Here is a 22438-nt window from a genome sequence, read left to right as displayed (position 1 = left end):
TGGATTACATAGTAACCATTTGTTTTGTAATCCTCACTCGGTTTTCAAGAAAAGATTTGTAGACTAATATGATCACGACATGAGATGCAATCATATTATCAAATCGACACACATTGACTTAAGGAATTTGAATATTGCGCACTTGTCTCAGACAAGTGGGAGATTGAAGGAATTGTGTCTTCGATAAGTGCAATTACTATATATATCAAGGATCACTATTATGGAGATAATAAGTTCGTTCTTTTGGGTCGTCATTATCTGTTGCTAGACTATGATCAATGATCTTTAGGCTAGTCAAATAGTCCAAAGCCTACTAGAATGGATCCTATGAGGTCACACTGCACAACAAGGGTATTGGGTTAAGCAAGTAAGAGGCCCATTAATGGGCCTCATGAGCAACTAACTAATCATGAAATGGATTTGGCTAGCATAGTTAGATGAGAATTAGGTTTTGGGCTTTTGACATGGGCTCTTATTTAGAGATGAGATCTATAAATAAGATCCATGCCTAGGGTTGCTTGCAAGCAGACATAATTCACACACAGTGTATTTTGACATCAAGGCAACCAATCCCAAAGACCCTAATTCCTCTCTCTAACTCACGACTTTCTTTCTCCTCCCCTCGTCTGTACGGCCGGCCACCTTGGTGGCGCGTGTGGTGGTTCGTGGTGGTTCATGGTGGTTCGTTGCTCGCACTTCTCTGTAGAAGGTCAATTGAAGGGTTCAATTGCAACTAACTAGCATTAGTGGAGGTCTTAATCTGTGCCCGTGGACCAAGTAGAGGAATCACGCTTGAGGTTCTTTATCTCCCAATGTTCTTGCTCGATCGCACGTGGAATCACGCTTCAAAGGTACGATTATATGTGCTTTATGTGTTATGCATTAGATCTTGGGATTAGGTACTGTATGAATATGATTCATGTTTTTTCCGCTGCGTAGTACCTATAATTCCCTACAGGTCACTGTTCACGCTTTTCTTGCTATTGTAGCTTCTAAAAATTGAGAGCTGCATCAAATGGACGTTCACAATGCCTTCCTCCATGGTGATCTTTAAAAAGAAGTATACATGAAACTTCCCCCAGGTTTCGAATCTTCTCACCCGAATAAGGTATGTCGCCTTCGGAAATCCTTATGGTTTAAAACAGGCTCCTCGTTGTTGGTTTGCCAAACTAATGTCGTCTTTGAAGGCGTATGGTTTCCAACAATCGTACTCTGATTATTCTTTGTTCACCAATACAAAGGGTACCGTGCAAATTAATGTGCTTGTGTATGTGGATGATCTCATTATTTCTAGAAATAATTCCGCTGCGTTAAGGGCTTTCAAAGCATATCTTAGTGATTATTTTCATATGAAAGATCTTGGTACTCTGAAATATCTTCTGGGTATTGAGGTGGCTCGTAGCTCTTCGGGCTTGTTCTTATGTCAGAGAAAATATACTCTTGACATCATTTCAGAAGCAAGATTATTGGGATCAAAGCCAGCTAGCTTTCCTATGGAGCATAATCACAAGCTTAGCCTAGCTAGTGGTCCACTTCTTTCTGATTCGGAACCGTATCGTAGACTTGTTGGTAGGTTGATATACCTGGCCGTCACTAGGCCTGATTTAGCCTATTCGGTTTATATTTTATCTCAGTTCATGCATGCACCAAGAACTGAACATTGGGAGGCAGCTTTACGAGTTGTCAGATATTTGAAAGGAACTCTAGGTCAAGGTATTTTACTACGATCAAACAATGAATTAACCTTTCAGGGTTGGTGCGATTCGGATTGGGCCGCGTGTCCCTTGACACGTCGATCTTTGAAATGGTGGCTAGTATTCCTTGGTAAGTCACCTATTTCTTGGAAAACCAAAAAGCAGAAGACTGTCTCTACAAGTTCTTCAGAAGCGGAGTATCGTTATATGTCCGCTATTACATGTGAGTTGAAGTGGTTGAAACAACTTATTTTGAGCTTGGGAGTGCAACATCTATCCTAAAGCTATCAAGCTATTTTTTATAATCAATCTGCTTTGCACATTGCAATTAAAGAATCCGATTTTCCATGAAAGGACGAAGCATATTGAAGTCGATTGTCAGTTTGTCCGAGATGCTATATTTCAGATGGTTTGATTGATTCATCCTATGTTCCTACCCATGAGCAATTGGTCGATATCTTTACTAAACCTCTCAGCAAATCTCAATTTGATCTATTGCTTGGCAAGTTGGGCATCTTCACTCCACCTTCTCCAACTGGGGGGGGGGGGGGTTAGGAATATTCGGAAATATTAGCATATCTTTGTGATTATTATCATATATATTTGTTTTCTAGTTTATAGGCTCAAGTTTATCTTGAATATCTTTTGATATGTTTAGGGAACAATGTACTCTATATATTGAAATCAATTGAATGAATCAGGGCAAGCTTGAAGCCTTACTTTGACATGTGTACTATTGAAAATTCTTTTTTCGAAAGGATTAAAAAAAAATGAATTTTCTATTTTTTGGTGCCTTAGTTGAGGTATATTGAAATTATAATGGAGATGAGAGATTGGAAAGAAACCATTCATGTAATCAATCCACTTCATAAAGCGATTACGATTGACCTTAAATAGAGATAGTAAATCAATTTAATGAAGCGATGACTATCTCTTCAAAATATCCAATAAGGCAATAAGCATAGACGGATCCAGGGGGATGTTTAACCCGGGCCTCCCCCCCCCCCCCCCCCCCCCCGAAATGGATCAACTTATGTATAAATAAATATTAAATACTACTCTATTAAGTAACAAAAATATAAGATAGCTTAGTTGGTTATGCATGCTTAGTATGTTGTTGAGGTTATGGGTTTAAATCCCTCATTCCTCATTTTTTTTTTCAATTAATCATTTTTATAAAACTAATATGACCCCATTTCCTATTGATTAGTTTTTTTAAAGAAACTAATTTGGCCTGCCCTATAATAATCTTCTATATTCGTCCTTGGCAATAAGGATGATCTAGGCTGGCTCACCCCTTAGCTTGAATTCTTCTCAATTAAAAAAAGCCATGTTTTACATACTTTCTTCGTTTTTTAGTTGTATCATTTTTGGAATTGTGGACTCCTAAGTGATTGTACATGTATAGTACGTACTTTGATTATTTTCACAAATTCCGGTGTTATTTATTTTAAGTAATACCGAGTAATAGTTAGGATGAAAAATCCACACCAATTATAGGGTTTCATTACCTAAACGCACTAAATTTCAGATGCCATATACAGAATACTTTTAATCATATTATTTACATTACTTCAATCATCTGCTATTTAAGATTTTTCACCTAATTCAATCGTCTGTTTTAGTTTATTATTTTCAATCTTAGTCTTTATTAGAATTAGGTTAAGATAGGTGAATGTTGTTTGAAAAAAGGTTAGTCAGCAAAATTGAAAGAAAAAAGGTAAATAAAAACAAACTAAAAAGCAGTAGATTTAATCAAAAAAGTCATGCTGATTTGATTGTCTTACAGTCGAAGCAAGAAATATTGAGACCTCTAAGGCTCTGACGCATATGCATGGTACTCCTATTTTTGTTTTCTTTTCTTTGATTTTTTAGCGGGGAAAGTACAACCTTGTCTTTGTTTACCTAAAATTTTAAGAAGAAAGATGAAAATGATATAAACTAAAAACTAAAGGAGACTTCGAACCACATGGGCTTACAAGTACAACGAAAGTTTCATCTCCATTTGACAATTTGAAATTTAGACGGTTTTTAATTACTCTTTCCATTCTTTTATTATATACCTATTTTTCATTTTGCACGAGAATTAAGAAAGTTAAATTTCCTTAAAATTTAATAATTGGGAGTATAAATATGCATGTAAAGTTAAATAGAGATAGAGAGAAAGAGAAAGTAGTTGAGAATTAGGAGAGAGAAGGTATTGGGAATTGATGTTAAAATACAAAAAAAGAAAAATAAAATAAAAAAGATAACAAATCATCAAAAAGAGAATAATATTGTAAAAAAGTGCGTCCTATAAATAGAAACATACACTTTATTTTGATGACCAAAAAAAAAAAATACAGACATATAATAAAAGGATAGAGGGAGTATGGACTTTTCACTTTTGGTGTATCTAGGAGTCAGGCGCTTGGAATCAAGGGGGAAGGGTAATTGGATAAGTGATCTATATTGGTTCATGCTCAACGAATTCAACTTTCATTTTATTTAATTACTTAGTTTTGTTTGAATGAATTTAACTTCCATTTAGTTTCAATAACAATGCGAAACTGATTCTACATAATATAGTTATATAATCCAACTAATCTAAATTATATAATTCATTTTATTATTGTTATATGTTTATTAAATTTTTGTGTTAATGTGACATAGGTAGTTTTAATTTGCAAATTATCAAATTACAAAGTTTCCTTATAAAAATTAATGCAAAAATTAATGTTTGTGACTTTATGATGATGAAAAGTTTGATTATGAAAATTACATTTTGAAGTTTAAATTTGAGTATTGCTTTGGCTTTAAGACTATAACCAATTTTCCTTGCTTACTTTTCTTAATCATTATTTATTTAAATTTGAATGTTGCTTTGACTTAGGAGGGAAAAATCCCGTTTAAATACCTATCAATGTCACGGGTCAACTCAATCGTATCAACTCAATTGTACCGTCAAGTACGATTTTTGCCGTTCAATACACATCACTACCACTTCCAACCATATATACCAAATTCATTACTTTTTATACCAACGAACGATAAATTTTATCTAAATTCATTTCATACCAAAAAAGTTGTTATGGAGACTATCATTGAATTTTCCGTTATTGTTGGTTTACTTGTTATGTTGCTGGTATTTTATAAAAGACTGACGAAATAGTACTAGACTTCACAATTTTCGAGGCATTTGTACTATAAAAGTGGGTGACAATGTGACATTGTACTGTAAAAATGGGTGGCAAAAAGCAAAATTTTCTTATTTCTTATTTTTTCTTTTGGAGTCACCTGAATTTATTATTTTTACAATTCCATTTTCCTTTTTTTTATATATATATTTTTATTTATAGATTGATCCTTCTGCTAGAGACATTCTCGTCTCTAGTTGCTAGAGGCTGAAAACCCCACATAACCTCATATATTGAAATTCAGAATATTTGACCTTGTCACCTCAAGGTTACAAATATTAAGAATCCCAACTAGGGGTGTCAATTCGGTTAAACAGTTCGGGTTTGGGTTGGGTTAATCAATTTCGGGTTATAACGGGTCGGTTTATAACGGGTTGAAATAATAAGCGGGTCGGTTTCGGTCGGTTTTGAAAATTATCGGGTCAGTTCGGTTTGGTTTTTTTAATTGCAGTTTCCATTCGGATCAGGTCCTTATCGGGTCGGGTTCTAGTCGGTTCGGGTCATAATCAATTTGGGTTGAACCGGGTTGGTTTGAAAACGGGTTTAGCCAGTTTAATGTGGGTTTCGGTTAAAAACAGTTCGGGTCTTAATCAGGACGGGTCGTAATTGGTTCGGGTCATAATCAGTTTGGGTTTAACTGGGTCAGTTCGAAAATGGGTTTCGGTTCAAAACAGATTGGGTGAAATCGGGTCCAATCATTATCGTTTCAGGTTATAATCGGTTTAGATTGAACTTGATTGGTTTGAAAACGAGTTTACCCAATTTGAAGCGGGTTTCTAATCAAATTATATCGTGTTAAAATTGAGTCGGATGATTATCGAGTCGAATTAGTCAGATAATGGGTAGGAACGAGTCATGTTATAATCAAGTCAACTTATAAATAAGTTGGGTTTATCGAGTAGTGGGTTGAAATAGATTAGATCATAAACATATTGGGTAACAGATTGTAAATGACTCAGTCATAACGGGTTACGGGTTTTAAACGGTTTGGTCACAACGGGTTACGGGTCGTAAACCGTTCGGTCACAACGGGTTATAGATTATAACCGGTTTGGTCACAACGGGTTACGGGTTGGAACGATTTAGGTTTATCGGATTTTTATCGGGTTTTAACAGTTTTCGGTTTAAAATGGGTCGGGTTACTATCGGGTTTAAACGTAATCGGTTTGGGTTACTTTCAGTTTCGGGTTGTAACAGTTTGGCTTGATAACGGGTTGGGTTAGTAACGTTTTGCACAAATTCGGTTCAGTTCAGTTTCGGGTTGGAAAAAATTGGGTCTAGTCAGTTTTCGGTTTCCAAAAAACGGGTTTTAAACAGTTTAATTTCTTTTCGGATCGGTTTAAAACAGTCGGGTCTAATAGTTCGGGTCAGAAACTGACAGCTCTAATCCCAACCAACTACACCAAATAAGTTTTGTCAAACCTAATTGCCATTGCATGCGGAAAAATAAAAAACAATACTACGTATAAGAATATTTGTTTTACGCTGAGATATTGTTAGAGCTATGCATGCGTTAGTCTCAAAACAGGTTACAGGCAATGTCGTGTTAACTACTTTGTTTGGGCCATAGGCCTCTAACAGTTTGTTACATAGTACACAACAACATTTTTACTAGAGAAAAACTAGAATGCTCTACCAATTGGTTGTTGAGCACTTGGTAGGGAGGATCCGTATTCGATTCCCCGCAACAACAATTGGGAGGGATTGAAACCTAACTCCACAAAACTAATCCCCGAATTCAAATTACCCTGAAGAGTGAAGCGGGCGGAACACAAAAAAAAAAGCTAGAATTTTCCCTTGCATACATGATAGGAAGTTAGTGAGGTCGATAGACTACCTGAGATGGAAGTTTAAGGGGGGGAAAAAAAATCTGTGTTCTTGTGATCTACAAGAATGGATTTATGTATATCTATAATTTTGATAGGAACGAACCTGGAGGAAAAAAAAAAGCTGCTTTTGTTCGTGCAACTTTTTGGGTTGCAATTGCTACTTTTAAGCCCAATAATAAGATGTAGGCCACTACAGCGCTACTGCATATGGGCTAATTATAGTGTATAATATGGCTTAATCAATTAACTTCATAAGGCTTTTTGGAAATTATTCTCACATTTTTTAGGCTCAAATAACTTCTACTATGTTGGACTGTGAATATTGTAAGGAAAAAAAAATGGATAGAGAATGGATACACATGTATGTCAGGCAGGCTACCTAGACAATGACACTTGACATTTTTTTTTACTTTTCATTAATAGGGCGTTTAGCAACAGAGATAAGGATAATGAGGATAAGAAAGTAGCTAGGATAAGGATATGGAATTATTATGTGGCATAAGGATAAAAATTATGATATCCATTGTTTGGAATAAGTTGAGAATTAAATTGGGATAAGTAGCAAATTTACTTAACTATCCTTACTAATTTTTCTCTATTCTCCTCTTCCTTCCCTTTCTTTAAAGGAAAATTTGTCTTTCACCTTTTAATTTTTATCCTCAAACCTTATACTTGGTCTCCTTGTTATAGAAATAGAGGGATAAGCCTCACTTTAGTCCCCATCCCTTTTATGAGATAACTTGTATCCCCTCAAACAAACAAGGGATAATGGGACATGAGGGATTTTAAGTCCTTATCCCATTAATAATCTAAACAAACAAACATGCTATAAGGGCCTGTTTCTTCAGCTTAATTTCAGTTCAGCTCTAATCAGTTCAGTATCTAATTTCTTTCTCTCATAAACAACTCATTCCATCTCTATTAAGTCCAGTTTAGTTAAAGACACACCAGCAATGACATGTGCCATCTTCTGGTGTGTCCTTAATTTTTTTTAAAATACTATTAAAGAAATAAAATCTTATATAAAATAATTCCCTAATATTATACAACATATTTACTTAAAATAAAAAGATTTCACATACGTTTGACACAAATCTTTATAGCTATTTTTTTTTCTTGAAACCAAATCTTTATTAAAAAATTTTGTATGCAACCTGCTATAATGTACGGCAAGGGTTAATCGAGTTATTCGGTCAGGGGTTACTAGAGTTACTCGGTGAAGGGTTACTTGGGTTGCTGGGGTTACTCGAGTTTCTTGGTCAGGGGTTACTCGAGTTGTCGGGGTTACTCAAGTTACTCGGTCATGATGGGTTACTCGAGTTGCTAAGGTTACTCAAGTTACTCGGTCAAGGTTGTGATTTATATGCATATGGAATGAAGATAGCTTCCATGAGAGTCGTTATGCACCTTTAAGAATCGAATTTGAGTTAGAAACGAAGAAAAACGATGGTTTACAATGTGTCAAAACTAACCCTTTTTCACTCTTTTGACCATAACTCGAGTTATAGATATCAGATTGGAGTGATTCAAGTTGCATTGGAAACTGCAACTTGAAGATATTTCCAACGGTAGATCACATGCCAATATAAAGTTCCTATAAAGAGAGATATAACCCTTTGAAGTTGACCATGTGAAGCTGCCAACCCATCCCCCAACCATCCGGCGATGGCCATGATGTGCGCTCGTGCATGAGCTGCTGCTTGGGGCGTTGGTTTTCCATCGTTCGATGGTCGAGTGTCGTAGCCAGCTATGGAGTTCCAACCATCGCCCACCCATAGCCCGATGGGTGAGGTGTATGCGTAAACTATGAGGAATTCTACGTTGATTATAACTTTTTCAATCGACCAATCATATCATAACTTATGTAATTGCTATTTTCCTGATTTTATTTATTTATATTTAGATTAATTTTAGGATAATATAAATACAAAAGGGATTATTATTTTTCCTTATATTTTTTATATCTTTTATTATTTTACGTTTTTTTTTGGTTTTCTATGGAACCCTAATTTCTCATGGCATCTCCATGGATTTTTCCATGGATGATAATTGGGTTAAGACTACTTCTCTTTTCGAATTTTGTGACTTGTTTTTCCAACTTATTAAAGGTTATATTGAATACCATCTCTATGTGAATTCGACCCTACTTACCCTATTACATTGTTAGTTGGTTTTGTAAGGAATTTATTTTTGATAGGTGTACGACAACCTATCAACCCATGACCGAATAACCTTTGACCGAGTAACTTGATGAATCACACTTATATAGGATTTATAGGCACATTTATGATAGTCTTATTGTTGCTTTTAGGGTCTTTTGTCGCCTTTTAGGTCGCAAATGTATAAGTTGTTTGTTCAGTACTCTTTTAAGCTCCGTTTGTGTTTTTTCTTAATGTTTCGAGTGATTTCATAGTCATTTGGACGATTTTGACGTGCTTGGAGTTGATTCAGATGATATTTAGATGGAAGCCGTTGAATTGAGCTTATTAATCGAAGATCCCATGTTTGTGGATATTGATTTTAATTATAATGTTCATGAGGAATGAAAATAGCATTCGCAAGGGTCGCTATGCATCTTTCGAAAATGAATTTGACTTAGAAATGAAGAAAAACAATGGTTTAAAAGTGTCAAAACTGAACCTTGCTCACTCTTTTGATCATAACTTGAGTTCTACAGATCTAATTGAAGCGATTCGAATTGCGTTGGAAACTATACTTAAATATCTTTCCAATGATAGGGCACATGCCCCCGCCTTGAATGGAAGTTATGGTCGAGATAGGTAGCCTGCGACCATACCCAGCGTCCAGCACACTCTTACCATAGCTACTGCCAACCTGCAGCCAAACCTACGTCTGCAGAATTTGGCGAGTGCACGACCATCCCACAACCACAAGGCTTCGTCGCTACACATCATTCACTTGTCCCTTGATTCTGTCGATCTTATTCGTGCCAAGTCATCTTCTATCATCCAATAATATTATTGCAACTTATATAATTTATATTTTCTTATTTCTTTTCTTTAATTATTTTTAGATTAGTTTTAGGATAATATAAATGCCTAAGGGATTTTATTTTTATTTTTTGCCTTTAATACCTTTTATTACTTTACGTTCGTTGGGGAGATTTTCTCTTAAACCCTAGTTTCTCATGGCGTCTCCATGGATTCTTCCATGGATGATTCTTGAGTTTCTTACTTTAATTTATTGAGGTAATTTTTTATCATTATTACTTTAATTATGCTTTATTTATTAGATGTACTTTTTATTTTTTGTTTCATGTTTGAGTACTTTAATTTCTAGGGTTTGAGAATCCATGTTTATGTGATGAATTTTGATTGATGTTATTAATAGTTTGATTATTGATTTCTCTAATTGATAGCGTTTTATTGTTAATCTTGCAACATTATCAATTGTTTTATTAATTAATGTTAATAAGAGTTTGAATCGAAATATCTTACTTTTAGAGAGGCTTACCTACAATTAGCAATTTTAATTATGTTAACAACTAAACTACATATATTGAATTAAGAACGTTAAGACCCAACCGTAGGCTTAACAATTGTTCTAGATAATTGATTTATTGAATTGTTATTGATATTTGATAGATTTAGAACTATAAATATGGTAAACCATAACCCTAGGTCTTTTTATTAATTGTTTTATTCATATTATAATTTAGACTACTTTTCTATAACCCTAGGTCTTTTTATTAATTGTTTTATTCATATTATAATTTACACTACTTTTCTATCCCAACTCGTGACACATTTTAGTTTTTCCAATTCCTTAGAATTTAATTAGCTTGAATAGTCTTCTCTTTGTGGACTCGACCCTATTTACCCTACTACTTTTTTGTTGGTTTTGTTAGGAATTTATCTTTAACAGGTATACGACAACCTATCATAACTCGAGTAACCCTGACCGAGTAACCCCCCAAGTTTTTTTTTTGATCGAGGGAATCCCTCGAGTAACCCCTGTCCTGTCCAAACCCCTCGAGTAACCCATGACCGAGTAACTTGAGTAACCCCTGACTGAATAATTCGATTAACCCCTAACATAATAGTTCGGGTAATCCCTGCCAGACGGTGTGGCCTGCTGCACCAAAAAGTGATGACCTTTATAACTATTAAAAAACCATTCATTTCGATCTATCTTTAAATATTATTTTACAATTATTATATCTTTAATTTATAACACATCATTTTATATCTATTATATCTTTTGTACTATGGATTTTGATCAATATTTGACAACAATATGTTTAGCTATTTATTTATTAATAAAAAATTAATTATAACGATAATTTAAATAGTTAATGAAAATTATTGTCCTTGGCAAGGAAACTAACCTAGTAATATCAAAAAAAGAAACGTTAATAACTTTTCGATGTTCAATTATTAAGTCATAAGCTTATATAAGTTAAGGTAAAAATGTAATATAAGATAAGTAAGTGAAAATCAGGTGAATAGATTACATTACGCTATCAAAACCATGATAAGAATAGTTGATTAGTTGTTGACCTCCCAACGGAAATTGATTTTGGCACAGTGGTACACCCTTTATTGATTTTGGCACACCCCTTTGTGAGAAGAGCATAGAAAACTCTACTCTCACATAAGGGTGTGCCAAAATCATTTCCTCTCAACCTATATAATACCGTGTTTGTACAATTGTACTGTTGTACATACGCATAAGGTTTAAAATATTATTGGTCCGTACCGCTGATGAGGATACCATTGAACTTATGATAGTTGACAAACTTTAGCGTAATACTATTAGGCCCTATTCTTTTAAGCTTCTGGGCAGAGCAGATTGAAGCAAAACAAATTTCATTATTATTATTATTATTCAATATTAATTATTATTATAATTATTAAATATTAATTTTTAATAATATTATTTTTATTAAATATTAATTATTTATTATTATTATTAAATATTAGTTTTTAATATTATTATTATTAAATATTTATTTTATTATTGTTATTATTATTATAATTCAATATTAAGTATTATTTTTAAGCAGAGAAGAGTAGAATAGAGTAGAGCAGTGCACCTCTAAAGAATAGGGCCTTAGTCGAAGTTTAGTTCACAATAATCTAAGCCATATTATTGCAATTGGAAATATATAAAGAATTGCCCACAGAATATACTCGTATCTTAGGATTTTTTACGAAAGTAAGCCTTATTAGTAAACTATTTACCAATCTAGACGCGTGGCCAAACTATTTACGAAACTGAGCTTTTGACATAAAACGCTGCCTCGGTCAGCGTTTTACCTTTGGTTATTATTTTTTTTTATAAAATTTCGTATTATGTGAAATACAAATTTAAAAAAAAAAATTGAAAATACAGTAAAACGTTGACTCAGTCAGCGTTTTTCTTGTATACATAACAGAGAAAAACGCTGACTGAGTCAGCGTTTTACACCTAAGCATAAAACGCTGCCTCAGTCAGCGTTTTATCTGCTGGCTGAAGGCAGCAACAGCAGGCCCCCAACAGCAGCCAGTGCAGCCCCCTTCCACATCCACCAACACCACCACCCTCCTCCTCCACATCCTCCACCACCCTCCTCCTCCACATCCACCACCACCACCACCCTCCTCCTCCACATCCACCACCACCACCACCACCCTCCTCCTCCACATCCACCATCACCCTCCTCCTCCACATCCACCACCACCACCACCACCCTCCTCCTCCACATCCACCACCACCATCACCCTCCTCCACATCCACCACCTTCCTCCTCCAAATCCACCACATCCACCACCCTCCTCCTCCACATCCACCACCACCACCACCCTCCTCCTCCACATCCACCACCACCATCACCCTCCTCCTCCACATCCTCCAACACCTCCACCACCCTCCTCCTCCACATCCACCACCTCCACCACCCATCCTCCTCCACATCCACAATTTATTTTGAACGAAATGAGTCAAACGTGGACAAATAAGGAATTTGAAATTCAAACAAGACATAAATTCATTCAAATAATTATTAAAATAATAATGTAATGTAAGTGTTATGTACAACAAACTAGAGAAGGTCATTACAGCAAATAAATCAGATAATTCTATCCTATTCTGACTCATCAATTTGGTGTAACGGCTCTCTATCCTGTATGTCCACTCTCGGCCTTTGACGACGGTTGTAGTGACGGACCGTGGTAAATGGGTTTGGGCGTACTGGTGGAGTCAGCTGGCTAGAAGATGGGTCATCAGGATGACGTAGGGGCGCGAAACTGCAAATGTCGTACTCCTCTGCGCCCGTGAATGACGAAGGATCACCCCCACAGCTACTCTGGCCAGCCTCGAACTGTGAGTGACTAGAGTGGCCGCCGTGATCGTCCCGGGGGTGGACGAGATAGGTGTGACCATATATCTGCAAGGTAGCCATGCCCATATCTCGAACCCGCTCGACCTGTGCTCTGGGCGGCTCAGGTATGCCTGGAAGGACGTCCGACAGTGCGTCAACCATCGCCGTCATATCCAACGCCTGCAGTAATTAAGGATGATTTAGTTGAATGATATACAAATTTAAAATTGATAAAGATAAGTTAATCAAATACACTTACATATCCCCTGATCACGTCAAAGGATGGATGGTAATGTGCGGATGGCGGTGTGTAGCTGGGGTTGATGAAACGCCGTGTAATCCGCATGTACCACTCCATGTATGGATCGTATGGATCCATAATGCCGTGGATGGGGTCACCAGTGACGACGAACTCCAACCGTCGATGCCACAAGTCAATGTATTGGGCATGCTCCGTCCGCCAGTTCCTGTCGCTCTTTCCCCGACGGTCAATGCGGTGCAGCCGGGCACTAGTGTCACACTGCTGGGGGACAGTCTGTCGTAGTCCAAACTGTCGCATGACTCGATCTGGTAGGTGACCCTCGACGACCTCAAAACAGATCAGGGGGACCCTAGAACGCCACTGCGCTTGATGATCTAGCAGATGTGGAGGCATGGCAGCAACTAAATCAGCTTCATACGGGTCCCTTGTCATCTGCGATAACACATAAAAAGTAACATAATAAACAGGTTAGTGCATATTAAATATGTTAAGAGTATACATAATAAATAACAATTTCATAAACAAATTAAAGATTTCACCTGATCCTCGGTCAGTCGATCAAGGGCGTCTCGATAGTACAACAGGCCCCTCGCCGCATGCGCATATGTCAGCTTGGGGACCGCCCATCTGCAAGCGTACGCCTCGTCAGCGGAAGGCCGTGGTGGAGGAATGTACCGCTCATACTGCTGGTCCTGATCCTGCTGCCCCTGACGATGTATAGTAGGCCTACCTGGCCTGCCTACATGGATGTGCTCCCAAGACCAATACTGGACATCAAACACACAAAACTAGGTTAATTGTAAACTAAGTAAGAACTTTCCGAATTAAATTGTTAACAGATAGGTAGGTTACCTGAAGCAAAAATAACGGTCCGTTGATCTCACGAGAACCCCGGCGGGATGCTCTACACAGATGGCGATACAACATCGCCAGACAAGCACTGCCCCAGCTGTAGCCACGAATATGCTCCCAATCGTGGTCTACCAGCTGCAGGTAAATGATCTGTAAATGGCTGCCACTCTTGCCACCAAACAACACACCCGATATGAGCAGAAAAAGGTACGCTCGAGCATGTCTCGCAATTGTGGCCTCATCAGCACCATCAGGCAACACACGAAAAGTGTCGCGTATCCAGCCGGTCCTCAATCCGCCGCCCCTGATATCGTCCGGTCCTGGCTAACACTTCCAAAAACTTCCATGTTGCTGTAATAAACATCGTCTACCAGAGCTTTGTGTTTCCATACAACAACGGTTCCCGGGTTTGACTGTTTGAGTGCTTCCATGAAGTGCGGAAGTCGGCCATAAGAACTTTCCCAATCTCCAAATACTTCAGCTATGGCTTTCTCCCTAGCATACCATGCTCTTTGATAAGTAACGTCGAACTGAAAATGCTTGGATATGAGTTCCTGTATAAATTCAACTTTCAAGCATGGATCTTTCTGCACAAAGACTTCACAAAATCGGAAATTAAGGATGAATCCAAGTGTGCATGATCTGTAGATAACACTTCAGTGACACAGGTGTCCCGGTGCGGGCCTTTGTATGTGACTATGGTAAAGGTATCTGAGTGCTCACTTTTTTTGGTGCCTCGTAGCGACCAACCACAATTCTTCTTGCACCGCAGATGAAGGACCTTCTCATTCGAGGTCACTGTGGTGTAGAATTGGTTCCTTTGTATAGAATACTTCTTCACCATTTCCTGAAGCAGTTTCTTAGATTCAAAGAACATACCCTTCTCAAACTCCCCCCCAATCACAAATGTTGTATGATTACCTGATTCGGCTCAATATTGATCAACCTCATAATTCTCATTTACTTGACTTAACCAAGGAATAGAAGTTCTAACCATGGCCTCCCCACCTTCCATGTCTGTAGAATCAACATCCATGTTATCCAGAATTGGTTCCTCCTCTTCGCTCTCAGCCTCATCATTTGTTTCCCGGAGCGCATCATACAGAGACAACTCGTTATTCACCATATGTTGTAGATTTTCAAGATGATTCACCAATGGTTGAGACGGTGATGTATGATCATCATGCTGCGTAGGTGAATAACTTTGGAGTTGCATGGGAGAAGATATAACTGTAACATTGTCGTAGATGTTCCACCATATACAGGTGAAGCTATATGTGAACTCAACGGCATCTGGAACCGATCGTCATGAAGCAGTCTGTTGAAGGACCCCATCCCATATTCAGTTGATGGAATGTCTTGTGAGGGCATTCGGAAGGACTCTGTGTAACCGGAAAAATAGGTAGCTTGTTGATCTGGTCGAGTACTTTGTTGCGTACACGTAGACACTATTTCTACATATATCTCATGTGGATAACCCCTCATTAAAACATCACTCCTCAAAGCTTTCAAATGTCTATCGTTAGAACAAGGTAACACTTGAACCGCATTATTAGTCTCAAACCTCATTTGAATGTTAAGTTGTACATTCATTCGGTTTAAGCCAATAATGCTATGAACCTCGTTCATCAGATCGTTGAAAGTCATGTCTGGTCCAAGTGGCAATGGTTCCATATTTCCACCACTATACTGGACATTCGGTCCATCAGACACAAATTCACCCCCCCATCGGCATAACAAAGCTGCGTTTTGTGCAGTCATATTCTATACAACAACCAAAAACACATCTTAATTGCATGCAATCTCCACCAATTCGCACAATAACAACCAAGAAATTCACACTACAAACATAATTAACCATCATTGTTCCAATTCACATAACAACCAAAACAAAGTACACAACGAACATATTCACACTAACAACCAACGTATTCTACATAACATAATTTTCGTAATTAAACGACAATATAGGCTATTTTATCAAATTAAAACAACAATTTCATCAACAATATCAACAATTTCATCAACATTTTCAACATTTTTACCAAACATTTCCACAATTTCATCATAAACTTTCTTACTAAACTAACATCAATTTAGGGCTTTTATACTAAACTATTATCAAATTACAACAAACTAACTTAGAATTATCAACATAATTATCAATTTACATCAAACTAACTTAGAATAATCAACAACATTATCAAATTAAAACAATGTACTATATAATTATCAAACTAACCTAGGTTTTAAAATTTTAAAAACAAATAAGTGAGAAGTACTAAAAATGTGATTATAAAGAAGAGGAGAGGCGCGGCGGCAGCAGGCAGTAGGCGGCGGCGACGGTGGCAGGCAGCAGGCGGCGGCGGCAGCGGCAGCGATGGCGACGGCAGAGCTTTGAGGAAGAGTGAGTTTGAGTTTTTAGTTTTGAGGAAGAGTGAATGTGTTGCGTCTGCCTGGAAGAATATACCAGGCAAAACCGCTGACTGAGGCAGCGTGTTTCTAGTATTAATGAAACGCTGCCTCAGTCAGCGTTTTAAGGCCTGTTATAGCCTAACACAAAAACGCTGACTGAGGCAGCGTTTTTGTGTATTTTAGTTTTTTTATTTTTTATTTTGTATTTCACAAAATACATAATTCAAAACAAATTAAATAAATAAAAATGAGGAAAAACGCTGACCGAGGCAGCGTTTTACCTCAGAAGCTCAGTTTCGTAAATAATTTGGCCACGCGTCTATATTCGTAAATAGTTTACTAATAAGGCTTAGTTTCGTAAAAAATCTCGTATCTTAACCTATAATTACATTGTCACAAATTATGTACAATTCTCCTCTTTGGGGCTTGCCCCTCGTGTTCACAAAAAAAAAAAAAAAAAAAAAAAAAAAAAGAAAGAAAAAAAAGAAAAGAAAAAGAAAAGAAAAAAAAATATGTACAATTCTATTATTATGCATTGATCTAATCGTGTTTTGATTATAGTATCGATATTCAAGAGACGCATGCATCTCGAATGTGAGGATATTTTTTGTAAGTGTTGAACTCATCAACTAATTGATTTCACTCCTTCAAACTAATAAACAAATATAGACATATACTCCCTTCGTTTCAATTTGTTAGTCTCATATATTATTTTGGGCGTTTCAAAAAGATATACCCATATTGAATATATTCTACTTTTAACTTAGTTTTTATTTCCTATTTTGTACATATTAAATTATGATTGGTTAAATTAATGATTGTGTCATTGATGACATGAGTCTAAGTAAAGAAATTATTCCCTTGAATTATGCAATTATACTTTACGGTTTCCTAAAAAAACAAAAAAGTTTAAATAAGGCAAAACTATTTATAAATTGTTTTTGACTTTAATGTTAGATTCCAAATATTCTTCTTTCCTTATTTTATGTGATAGATTCCATATGAGACTATCATATTAAAACGGAGGAAGTAGTTCGTAATAAATTATTGTATCGAAATGTAACAAGTTGTCCAAATAACACGATAATATTTAGTGTCTATTGAAGGGGTTATTGACATTTAATTAATTTCCAAATCAATTGGACATACTTACTGTAATTGAAGATCTAATATAGTGAACTGTTAAACATCGCCCGCAAATTCCTACATAAAGCCCACAAAATAAGAGTGAAATTACACTTTTGCCCTCATACTAAAAAACACACAATTTCTCTCTCTACTCTCTACTTCCACTTTCTCTCTCTAAATTATTTCCAGAGCTATGTCGAGGCGGCCCGGCAAGGAAGTGGCGGCACCGGCGGTGGGCGGAAGGCGGTTTGCCGGCCAGAAGGTAATTTTTTTAATTTTTATAATTTTTTTTTTAAAAAAAAAAACCTCCGGCGACGGTGGGGCGCCAAGGCGAGACGCCACCACCACAGAGGAAGCGCCTAGGCAAGACACCCGTACGGTGGTGGCGGCGCCTAGCCAAGACGCCACTACCACGGCGGCGGCGCAGAGGCTAGGCGCCACGGCCGTGGTATTGGCGTCTGGGCTAGGCGCCGCCACCACCGTACGGGCGTCTTGCCTAGGCGCCTCCTTCCTTTTTATTTTTTTTTTAATTTTTTTTTTGTTTTTTTTAATTTTAAATTTTATTTTCGAATTTTTTTTTTTAAAAAATTTGTTTTTCTTTTTTTTAAATTGTATGTTCCCTTTTTTTTTATCTTTTTTTTTTTAAATTTTGTTTTTTTATTTGTTTTAATTTTATGTTCTATTTTTTTTTTTAAAAAAAAAATTGTATCTGGTTTTAATTTTTAATTTTATGTTCCTATGTATTTTTTTTTTTTTGAATTATATTTTATAAATTTTCTTTAAAATTTTGATGTTCTTCTTTTTTTAAGTTTTTGCAATTTTAAATTTTTTAAGTTTTGTTAGTTTTTTGTTTTTGGTTTTTTCTTTGCATTTTTGATTTTTTGTTTTTGTTTATGTTTTTCATTTTTTAGTTTGTTGTTTATATTTTTTGTTTTTGGTTATATATTTTGTTTTTGGTATATTGTTTTGTTCATATTTATATTTTGTTTTTATGTTTATATGTATATTGTCTTGTATATATTTATATTTTTTATGTTTATAATTTTATTTCCGTGACTTGTTTATTTGCTTTTGTGTTTATTTTCGACTTTTTTTAATTTGTTTTCGTTATTATGTTTCGTTATTTACTTGGAGTTAGGCATCGCAATTTAGACCTGGTGCGGGGAAGAGTATTGACGTCGTGAGGAGTACGATCTACTCAATGGAGAGCTCGGGGCCCAGACACGTTAGATCCCGTGGTATTTCGGCCTCGGCCCGCAGAGAACGGGTGCACTGTTCTGCGGACGATCAAGATGATGATGATGATGAGGAGGAGGAGGAGGAGGAGGTCGAGGAGGAGGAGGTCGAGGACGAGGATGATGCAGATGAGGATGTCGACGATCAGAGTGGACCATATGATGATTACGGTCCATTCAGTCAGAGGCTTGATGATACGTATGAGACGCATAGGGTAGATGTGCGTAAGGGTCGAGATGGTAGGTTTGTTAGTAGATCTGGCACATCATCTGCGTCCACTGTGTCTGCGGGTAGCAGAAAACGGTCGACGGCCGTTAATGATTCTTGGATGGTGAGGGGTGAGGTGGCCGGGGGACCTATAGACGGGAGTGTGATTCCTAGCTTTTTAGGACACATCGCTACCCGTATTTGGGAGGACCAGGAGAGGGCTTTGGATACAGGCATTTTGAAATGCCAAACCCGGGAAAAGACTTGTAGGTTTTTGTGTAGCTGGGCTGATGCTTGGCCGGAGGAGAGCGAGATGGTCGGGCGATTGAGGGCCACTAGAGTGAGTCACCTTCCTGCCACCATGCACGACAGGATTGACTGGACGCTGATCACGGCTTTCGTTGAGCGATGGCAGCCGGATACGAACTCGTTCCACCTTCCGTTCGGTGAGATGACGATCATGTTGCATGACGTCGAGGCCATCCTTGGGATTCCCGTGGAGGGAAACCGAGCATCTGTCGTCACTGATGCGGATCAGGCAGATTTACTAGCGGAGCTGTTGGCGGTGGATAGGGCTGCGCTGTACACATCGGCACTTGGTGTGTGGGATCACGGCGGCGTTAAGATCGCAGCCGTCTTGCAGCGATGTTTGCACCCTACGGCACGTAGGACGCAGGACACACAGCTGGCTGCATATGTTTTTCTTCTTCTCGGGTGTACCTTGTTTCCGGATAAGAGCGGGAACAAGCTCAGGCCACGCGACATAGTTGACGCGTGTGAGCCCGACAGAGTAGGCCAGTTTTCTTGGGGGTCGGCTACGCTGGCGTATCTGTATCGCCAGTTAGGATTCTCGAGCCGGGCTGATGCAGCAGGTATCACTGGATGTCTGACGTTGTTACAGACCTGGATATACGAGTATTTTCCTGCGTTTCGACCACACCGCGACCCGGTTCCCATTGGTGATGGCCAGCCACGTGCCTGTGCGTGGAGTCCGCGTGTCGAGAAGAAGTCCGTTGACCGCCTGCGCTCCATACGGTTATCGCTTGACAGGATGTCCCCCTTAGAGGTACAGTGATTAAATTATTTCTACTTTTACAATCTGATGCTTTATTTTATGACTGTTACTGATTTTAAATAATGTGCAGGTGAACTGGATGCCTTTCGGCCAGAACCCTAGTAATAGGGTACCCAGGACCCTCTACACTGGACTGATTCAGTATCGCGAGATCGTAGAGGCGTACATGCCGCAGCGCTGTCTTCGCCAGCTTGGATTTGTCCAAGTTGTCCCACCTCCACCGGCATGGCCCAGTAAGGCGGTACGATCTGCGTCGTCGAAGGAGTACGTCGTCCAATGGCCGTCAAACATGATATCCATGTGGGAGCAGTTTCCGATGGTTGCCCGCCTATGGACGGCGGAGCTGCAGCGGCCGCCAAGTGGGGTGACTGCCATGTGTGACCAGCACTACATGGAATGGTACATCCGGCACTCGCACCCGAGGTTGATCAAAGACATCGACGACGCAGATGATGACGATGTGCCACCTGCCACTGCCTCTTATGCGGTACGTCTCATCTTTTATTTGTTGTTCTCTTATTTTAATATATATATGTATAATACGTCGTATCATGTTTTTTGTTTTGTGTAGTGGATGGGCAAGATTATGCAGTTGGGACACCGACTTTTTGAGGAAAGGGACTGCATGACGGGTGCATCAGGCAGAGCTGTTATAGACGATCTGGAACGGACCCTTGAGCAGTGGCAGTGGGCGTCACAGAGGGATTACTGATATTTGAAATTAGACATTATCTTTTTAGTTTGTAATATTTGAAATTATTGTTCTTAGTTTTTAAAATTCAATATTATCTTTTTAGTTTGTAATATTTGAAATTATTGTTGTTAGTTTTTAAAATGAAACATTATCTTTTAAAAATGAACACATAGAAATGACATAGTATTGACAATACAAGGCCTCATAGTAAAACTACATGGCAATTAATTGTTCCACTGTTGCACGCGAGCATGGTACAAAGCATCCCAACCCTCCACGGTTGCTCTACGAATTTCATACCACTTCGGTATGATATTTGGGACCGGAAAATCGGGTGACATGTCTAATCGGATAAAATGTCTGTATGACGGCCCAAGAAATCCAATAGCAACGTCCCTTACCGATCTGGTGACGGTCTCGCGCGAACACCAGGGCAGAACCGTTGTACATGGATAATAGGCTCGACTATGTAAACCAAGGCCGAAATGCATGACTGCACACTTGTAGATGTTTGCAACGGCAAAGAGATCAAGTGGCGCATCGAACCAATGATTTTGACCGCAAGGTCCCCCTCCCCACCGGATACGCTGCAGAGACCTATCCAAGTCCTCGCCGTACACATGGCCATACACATCTCGGTTTGATGCGATTTCACTGTACATCAACTGCCGCACTAAACCGTAGTTGTCTTCACCCATTTGAAACACATCCGCCACAACCCGAAATCCGCAGTTACCATCTGCAATGACATCATTCCACCCGTCCAAGAATGGCATCATGATATTAGGGATCCTGTCCTTATATGGAAAATGTTCAATGTCCATTCTCCCTGTTACACACATCAATAAACACAATAAACAAATCAACAGTAAACTAATCAAACAGTCAACAAAAGAAATTGAAGTCGAATGTCTTACCGGTGCTGGGCATATTCACCGACGACGATGATTGGCTGCCACTTGATGAGGATGTACGACCACGGCCACGACCGCGAATGTACTCAAACGCACTCTTGTTCCGCCGTGGTTGTCGACCCCTAGGTCGCTCGACCCCTTCCGGTTCCTCGGTATCCAAACACGATGTATTGAACATGTCATGAAGTATGTGTGTAGCACTACGAATGATCGAAGGGTGACTGGAGGACACTTGGTCAAACATCATCTGAAACTGCTCCAACTCCTCCTGTTCACGGTGAACCGTATGCGGAACAGCATGCTCTCCGATAACGAGCGTCCGCCAGAATGGATGAACCTGATCGACATGTAACGACGCCCTGTCTTGCGTAATTACGCGGTGAATGGTGCATGCACAAGGTAATCCATGAGTAATTGATATAGCACATCCGCACCGAATAGCCACTTCATCGCCCAACTCCCTCATCCTGGTATACTCGCTCAGAATCAACCCCAAACAGTGGTGTGACACACGACCGTGGAGAATCTTAAATATGAAATGGCCATACAACATGCCATGTCGTCGTCTGGAGTCCTCGAGATAGTTCTTGATGCCGTTCCTCTGAGTATCAATAGCCTTGTTTATTCTCTCGAA

General features: G+C 38.4%; 3 protein-coding genes across 3 annotated transcripts; 2 read left to right on the top strand and 1 right to left on the bottom strand.

Moving 5' to 3' along the window:
• Nucleotides 1-1172: 1172 nt before the first annotated feature.
• On the top strand, nt 1173-1976 carry LOC110694270 (uncharacterized mitochondrial protein AtMg00810-like). The gene has a single exon (XM_021871450.1). The coding sequence runs from the start codon at nt 1173-1175 to the stop codon at nt 1974-1976; it is 804 nt and encodes a 267-aa protein (XP_021727142.1).
• Nucleotides 1977-19963: 17987 nt separating this feature from the next.
• LOC110694195 lies at nt 19964-20952 on the top strand. Its single transcript, XM_021871372.1, has 3 exons — nt 19964-20187; nt 20267-20683; nt 20768-20952. Exons 1-3 carry the CDS (start codon nt 20173-20175, stop codon nt 20906-20908), a joined length of 573 nt encoding a protein of 190 aa, XP_021727064.1. The 5' UTR covers nt 19964-20172; the 3' UTR covers nt 20909-20952.
• A 70-nt stretch (nt 20953-21022) lies between these two features.
• Nucleotides 21023-22197, bottom strand: LOC110694543. The gene is made up of 2 exons (XM_021871724.1): nt 21808-22197; nt 21023-21719 (listed from the first exon to the last, which is right to left on the bottom strand). The coding sequence occupies exons 1-2, from the start codon at nt 22049-22051 to the stop codon at nt 21115-21117; spliced, it is 849 nt and encodes a 282-aa protein (XP_021727416.1). The 5' UTR covers nt 22052-22197; the 3' UTR covers nt 21023-21114.
• Between the last annotated feature and the right edge of the window lie 241 nt (nt 22198-22438).

Source organism: Chenopodium quinoa, unplaced genomic scaffold, assembly GCF_001683475.1.
Source record: "Chenopodium quinoa cultivar QQ74 unplaced genomic scaffold, ASM168347v1, whole genome shotgun sequence".
In the NCBI taxonomy this organism is placed as follows: Eukaryota; Viridiplantae; Streptophyta; class Magnoliopsida; order Caryophyllales; family Amaranthaceae; genus Chenopodium; species Chenopodium quinoa.
The sequence above is the reverse complement of the archived record's forward strand: the minus strand, read 5'-3'. Positions and strand labels throughout refer to the sequence as shown.